The sequence below is a fragment of the Macrosteles quadrilineatus genome, unplaced genomic scaffold (assembly GCF_028750875.1).
Source record: "Macrosteles quadrilineatus isolate MER2022 unplaced genomic scaffold, UCM_ALF_1.0 Scaffold_3__2_contigs__length_128488019, whole genome shotgun sequence".
NCBI classification, from domain to species: Eukaryota; Metazoa; Arthropoda; class Insecta; order Hemiptera; family Cicadellidae; genus Macrosteles; species Macrosteles quadrilineatus.
The window spans coordinates 58464263-58471974 of NW_026542596.1; the positions used below are offsets into that span (position 1 = coordinate 58464263).

The window sequence follows — 7712 nt, forward strand, 5'->3', positions numbered from 1 at the left end:
ACTGGACTAATCACTTAAAAAACTTAAAATCGAAGGTAGGTACACTTGTCCGTAAAATTGGAGGTAATTATATGGGTTAAATCGTCTATGGAATAGCCTATCACATCACCATACCATTGCTATGGTTTGGCGACAGAATTGTTTTTAACTATATTTTAATATTTGTTAACACTTATCATTGTTATTTATGGCTGGTTAACTTTTCCCCTTTATTATTTAAAAAAGAAACTTTGGATATTGAACCAAGTTCAACTTTAAATGGTCTAATACATTATTGAAAATACGCACCTAATGGCGTCCCCATCTTAAATAATTGGTTAGATTGATTGAAATTGATAAAATTCACCATTCATTACTCCTTCTTCGTTGTATAGGTAGTTAATTACCTGAAATTACCTTAAAATTAATAGGTAGTATTAATTCCAATATTTATTGATTTGACAATAAATTGTAGTTTTGTAAGTTAAACATTTCTTGTACCAAAGATTCGAATTGTACTCGTTTGTAATAAAATAAGAACTATTTCCAAGAACTGAGCCGTTTATTGATTAAGCGGTTACATTTTAAACCAACTGTTTCATTAATCCAATAACGAGTACCCTAATAGGTTTGGTGGAATCAATAAAAAGACCTTGGTAAAAACGAAAGCTTGTCAAGCAAGATTTAAATTTATTAAAATATACGTTTACAAATGATCGTAATATAAACAGTAGAGAAACAATCTCGAACGTATGTACATCCCTGTATTCTCGCACAAGCAGTCCTTTTCACAGAAAAAATAACGACCGTATAACTCTTGTCAGAATCGATGTTATAGATTTGTACAGGAAGACGGTGGTGTTTCGGTGGTTTAACGGCTTAGAAGCATTTCCTGTGTACAATGCCAGGGCCGGACTCGTCGTATTCTTGCTTGGAGATCCACATCTGTTGGAAGGTGGACAGAGAGGCCAGGATGGATCCACCGATCCATACGGAGTATTTCCTCTCAGGGGGAGCGATGATCTTGATCTTGATGGTTGAGGGCGCCAGGGCAGTGATTTCCTTCTGCATCCTGTCAGCAATACCGGGGTACATGGTGGTACCACCGGACAGGACAGTGTTGGCGTACAGGTCCTTACGGATGTCGACGTCGCACTTCATGATGGAGTTGTAGACGGTCTCGTGGATACCGCAAGATTCCATACCCAGGAAGGAAGGCTGGAAGAGGGCCTCGGGACACCTGAACCTCTCGTTACCGATGGTGATGACCTGACCGTCGGGCAACTCGTAGGACTTCTCCAGGGAGGTGGAGGCGGCGGCGGTGGCCATTTCCTGCTCAAAGTCCAGGGCGACGTAGCACAGCTTCTCCTTGATGTCACGAACGATTTCTCGCTCAGCTGTTGGGGTAGAAAAACGGTGGTTAGTTAAATGGTCAGAGTTGGTGGTAAAAAAACACAGTGCTTGTAACTGACTAAAATCGTCCGCCTAGGAGGAGTTGGTTTGTTAACTTAAACGTTTTAAACACGCATCTAGAATGGGTCGTAAGGAATTGTGAATTTTAGCTATAAAATTAAATTCACAAACAATTACCTCTTTTTTGATTTTCGGCTCTTAGGTCTAATTATTTCAAATTTTGAATCTTTAGAAACGAATTAAAACTTCACGTACGAGCCAAAATACTCTTTTAATACTTTTTATCTTAAACAAATCCAGCAGGTCTCTAGAGGCGGGGTTTATTAAAATATTAATTTATTTAATTACCAAAATATTTAGCTTAACATTTTAACGTTGAAGGTTGCACAGGATTAGGTTTAATTTTCAATAGATGCCGTTAATGTCAACACATACTATCGTTCAAAATTCGTGTTGAATTTTATGTTAATTTCAAATTTCAAAGTTCCTGAGAATTTTATTATAAATTATTTATCTTTACATTTTGACGATTAATGTTAACGTTTTAAGGTTTCGTTTACTTTAGATGCAGCTATATCGTTCAAAGTTCGTGTTATATATTGTGTTAAATTCATATTTTTGTCATAATTGATTTCATTACTTGTGGTTTAATTAGTTTCCCGATTGTTTTAATAGAATATACGTACCAGTGGTTGTGAAAGAGTAACCACGCTCAGTCAGGATCTTCATGAGGTAGTCGGTCAAGTCTCGGCCAGCCAAGTCCAGACGGAGGATGGCGTGGGGCAGAGCGTAACCTGGTGTAAGAAGAACAAACATTAGCATTGGTTATACCATAGACTAACCAACACAAGGAGTAATGTTTTATCTATGGTTATACACTGTAAGTAACATATGACATCGTGATCAAAACAGTCCTTTATCACATAGTTGTTTTTTAAGGATAGTTGTAATTTTAAATTCCCAACGTAATAAAATACAGTACTGTTGTAGTCTACAGCGAAAAATTCGGTTGAAGTTCTTCCCCAACCAATAATTTTGTTCCTCAATAATAACTTGTATTCGTGATTTGGTTTTCTCTCAATCTGCTATTCAAAGTGGGCGTTTAAGTTTTCACAATTGTGTTTTTATGTTTAGGTTGCTATTACAGGAATACGTATGTTAAATGCAGGGTGTTTTATTTTGAACTTGTGATTGGTGCGGACTTGTCTGTGTGTAGGTGAAAAGGAAAGGTTTCGATGTGAGCAGAAGACACTAAAAATCTCTAATATCGAATTCAGTGTGTGTTTTTGTAGTAAATTAAATATTATACAGTTTTAAGCTTTGATAGTTTTTAGAGTGTTGTCTCGTACCTTCATAGATGGGGACTGTGTGAGAGACACCGTCACCAGAGTCCAGCACGATACCGGTGGTACGACCGGAAGCGTAAAGGGAGAGCACGGCCTGGATGGCGACGTACATGGCGGGGGTGTTGAAGGTCTCAAACATGATCTGGGTCATCTTCTCCCTGTTGGCCTTGGGGTTGAGGGGAGCCTCAGTGAGCAGGATGGGGTGCTCCTCTGGGGCGACTCGCAGTTCATTGTAGAAGGTGTGATGCCAGATCTTCTCCATGTCGTCCCAGTTGGTGATGATACCGTGCTCGATGGGGTACTTGAGAGTGAGGATACCTCTCTTGCTCTGGGCCTCGTCTCCTACGTAGGAGTCCTTCTGACCCATACCCACCATGACACCCTGGGAACAGAGAAGAGAGATTTAGCGGCGAGACATCGGGGACTGCAGGAAGCGTCGGGTACTTAAACGGACATCGTCTTGCGATTCGAGGATTTAAAATTATTGTACAGATAAATGAATTTTGCGTTTGTTCGTTTTGGTTTGAAATCGAGTTTTGGACGAAAATTCATACATCACCGATACATTACTTTGAGGAAAGATTAGACAACGCGACGGAAATAAAATACATAATAAATTCAAAAGCTTGCTGGATTCTTAGTTTACAATTTGGGAAGAATCGGTGTAATTTTGATTTCGATCGTGAGTTAACAATAATGTGAACAACGGCATAAAAACAATACTACTGCGGTTTTGTCGAGACGCATTCTGGCAAATAAAAACATGGACCTCGATCTTTTCAGTTTGATTATGAGAAACCAAATTCTGTTACAATAACAATACTATTAGTTAATTTTGACGATTGTATCAGTTTTATGAATTACTTAGAGCTTAAGTAGTGCTTACACACTTTTGCGTACGTGCCAGTACGACTCAAAATTACCAAATTGGAAAGCAATTCCAATATTTATTTAGTTTCTTATAAAGCGAACTTTAAAGATTGAACAGCAAAAAATATGAAAAAAAGAAAATCTTTTTCACCGCTTGATCTTGACACGTGAATTACTTTACTGTCTGAGTAATGTTTTATAGCATGACGTAAAATTTTAAGTAAAAAGTCAAGTTAATATTTGTTTGCTAATTTAAACGAACCAATCCATACACTTACACATTGTATTGTTGTAGCTTGTAGAATTCACTTCCAAATAATTTCTTACGTGATGTCCTATATTTTGGAGAACAAAATGTTTGTACTTTTTAATTTAAGGATGAATTTTACAACCTGTTATTATTCTTTTGCGAATTTCGTTTACCTAATTTCCTAACCTAATTTCGTTGCTCACGATTAAACTTATTTAATTAATATACCGGTGTATTTTCATCTTTCAGTACGATTTTCTATTCTAAGTTTCATTTCAAAGTTAATTAATTCAACTAACTATGTGGATAAACAACTTAAGAAAATTGTACGCAAATCTATTACTTCCGGTTGAGTTTATCGTTTTTCCTTTTGTATTTGACATTTAATTTTGATAATTCACGTAAAGTTTTTTTTTTTTCAAAAATGTAATAAGTAATAATAGTTTAGTTTTCTTTCTCAGTAAATGTCATCACTATTATTTATTGAAACGTTTCGCAGAGAGTATGAGTTCTTTATAAATACAACGGTGCCAAGGGGGACTCAGACGCGGGGGGTGCTGCGGGAGCGAGCTATAAACAGCTTCAGTGAGTTTGTTCTAAGTATAACCCCGCTACGTATAAGGGCATAGAGCAGTGCTCGTGCCGGGGCTATTTATATCGTCCTCAATCATAAAGAAATCAATTTATAATTTTTAATTCCCGTAAAAAATTTTCCGAAAATAATGTTGATATTATGAATATTATTTTACACAATGTGTCACTGTTTTTAAAGGGTAAGTTATGATTTTGATTAAACATATTTATAATTGTTGAATAACGTTTATTGGTAAAACAATATGTTTTAAAGGGGGTTTCTACATATTTTATTTTGGTTTTAGTTTTATATTGAAAGTTAGTTATTATGTTTGAAAATTACAGCACCCTGTGATAGGTACATAGGGTTTTAGTAAAACTATGGATATTTTTACTATCCTCATGTAGTAAGAATGAGAGCGTGTTTATTTATCTTATCAAATATAGTTGTATGATTGCATGGTTTGTAATGAAACTATTATTCTGTTTGAAAGTCATATAATATTGAACTGTTACGACTTAAGTTTTATTTTTGTAATTCAATAGGCCAACGAAACTGTTTTACAAATACCCTAGCTTGCTCAGGAAATATTCCAGTTTTGGTTGTAATATGAATATTGTACACGAAGTAAAAAGGGCAAATTATTACAACAACAGATTAAAGAGTATGGTACTGGTTGATCAAAGTGTATAAAGCTCATTTAAATCACGAATTTATAGTTTTGAAATCCCACAATATTTAAAATTCAAGGAAAGTTGTTAGACTACAATGTGAGAGAAAATAATATTCAAGACTTATAAAATATAGTTTGTTTAGGATCGAATATCCCTAAATGATTAAATTAGTGTAGTACTGTGGTCTGTGCATTATAAACGTAATACTATATTAAGACAGTTAGCTAAATATTAAATTTTAATACGAAGTAATATTCATCAGTATATTTATGTGTATGTTTATATGTGCATGTGTATATTTAGTTAATAACTAAGTAAGCAAAAACATAGATTTTTGTATGAAAAAATTATGGACCGTATTTTGCATGTTTCACAAGTTCGTGAATAATGCGAAAAAAATAAAAAAATGTAATACATTATACTTATTTATTTTAATAAATAAATTTAGATCGGCCTACTGTTCAATTGTTTGCATTTTGTGTCTGTATTTAACTACATTAACAGATTTGATTTAACAGTTTAATTAAATTCAATTAAAACGTAATACAAATATTCAGGTTGGTAGTACATTTAATAGAATAACATTATAAATTTACATTAAAATGTATCCATTATTTTATAGTTAGTGGTCTTATAGCTACTGAATACATTTAAGTTATCTTTAATTTTATCAACCTCATATTTATTTTGGTTACAGTATAGCCTTTGTAATTATTTTTTTCTTATCGGTATTCACGAAAACTTGATACTATCGTGATAACTGAAGCGTTAAAAAATTAATATTATTTTCTAATTTTTATTTGTAATACGTTTGACATAATAAACTGTTGTTTTGTAAAATTAAAAATTAAATGGTTTGAAATATTGTAAGAACTATCAAATAAAAACGTTTAGTTAATTAAAAACATAAAAACAAAGCCACATTGTTTTAGTCCTAAATATATTTAATGTGCAATGACTTTTGTCCTTTGGTATTATCTCCCTGTTATAATTTGAAGTATTATTTTACTTAACCATGCATGTTTAAACAAAATTTCCAAAAAAATATTTAGTCTTAGCATGTGAGTGAAATATTTGTCAACCAGTCGTTGGTTATTTTGTTATTTTCCATGTAAATTTTATTTCCATTGAGCTGTTAATGTAATTTGCAATCTTATTACTTGACAATTCAAGTTTTTTTACATTTCTACCTTATAATATTAAAGTATTGTCTATTTTAAAGTGCAATTGTTTGTTTTCAAACTAAACCAATTCAGCTATTGGCTATTGGTATGTTTTGTATGATAGGCATATAATTTTAAGCTGGTGTATTATTTATTTTATTTTTGCATATTACTACTTTTATATCGTTTAGGTTATTATTTTAATCTCAAATTATATTATTGTTAACCTCAACTGCTATTCTTTGTTCTAACCCTTTATTTCTTGGTTTTCAAAAATGTTTTCTTTAAGATTATTTAGTTTGATTGCTTTATTTTATATACTTGTTTCGGTTAATTGCAAACAGTCCCATTTTAAATTTATTTTAGAATTATTATAATTAGTTAAAACAATTATTTTGATTTGTTATGATTTGATTTGTTGTTTTCTTTTTGTATTTATTTATTTCTGTTGTATTGTTACATATTCTATTTAATTTTCTAGATTTTTTTCTCAAATCATTACAATATTGTTTTCAAACGATAATTTGTTTCTGTCTGTATTTGCAGTCTGTTTCAAAGCCATTTCAAAGATTAAAAAACAAAAATATTTTTTTTTTACAAATTCTGACTCAGTATTTTGTTTAATTTCTGTTGTTTATATTGGTTTACATTTTCATTTATCATATAATCTTTAAAAATCATTTCCCTATTTGTTAAATTGGTTTAACTTTTTTTCATAAATATTTTTGTTTAAGTTCAACTTTGTTATTATTTTTGAATGTTATAAACTCCATTTGTATTTTATATTTTTTTATAATTTAATATTTGTTTAAATTATTTTTCTTTACTATTTATTGTTTTATTCACCTGATGTCTGGGGCGACCCACGATGGAGGGGAAGACAGCTCGGGGAGCGTCATCGCCGGCGAAGCCAGCCTTGCACATTCCGGAGCCATTGTCGACCACAAGGGCGGCTACATCGTCGTCACACATTGTGAAGTTGTTGGTTGTCGCTTATTGTACCTGCACAGAGAACCAGACACTTTAGCCACCGTCCACTGAGTCCAGAAGATATCACTGTTATCACTGATGACACTCAACTCACCTGTAGACCGCGAGCTCCTGCTCTGCCGAGTGTTGAATAGCGAGTGAACACTCCTGCCGCGCCGCCACTCTCTATATCTCCTCCCGGACTCGCGCCAACCCCGAAATATCACCCGCCTTACAAGGGAATGGAGGGAACGCTTTTGGCCCCGGCCTCGTGTGACGCGCCCCGCCCCTCCACAGCCTTATATGGCCCGCGGTCCACAACCCACCCCGTCGTGCACCGACCTTGTATGCACTTTGTTTACCTTCCGCGTCACTAGGGTTTGTTTATTTGTTTGAGTTCATTAGATGGGACAGTAAGTTGGTTTAGTATGTTGGGCTCATGGGTGCCCCATTCAGGGTAGGCCTTTGAGTTCA

At 33.9% G+C, this 7712-nt stretch overlaps 1 protein-coding gene across 1 annotated transcript; it reads right to left on the reverse strand.

Annotated features, from left to right (window-relative positions):
- Window positions 1–636: 636 nt before the first annotated feature.
- LOC128988479 (actin, muscle) lies at window positions 637–7509 on the reverse strand. Its single transcript, XM_054409806.1, has 5 exons — window positions 7354–7509; window positions 7116–7271; window positions 2742–3120; window positions 2079–2186; window positions 637–1376 (listed from the first exon to the last, which is right to left on the reverse strand). Exons 2-5 carry the CDS (start codon window positions 7239–7241, stop codon window positions 859–861), a joined length of 1131 nt encoding a protein of 376 aa, XP_054265781.1. The 5' UTR covers window positions 7242–7271; window positions 7354–7509; the 3' UTR covers window positions 637–858.
- Between the last annotated feature and the right edge of the window lie 203 nt (window positions 7510–7712).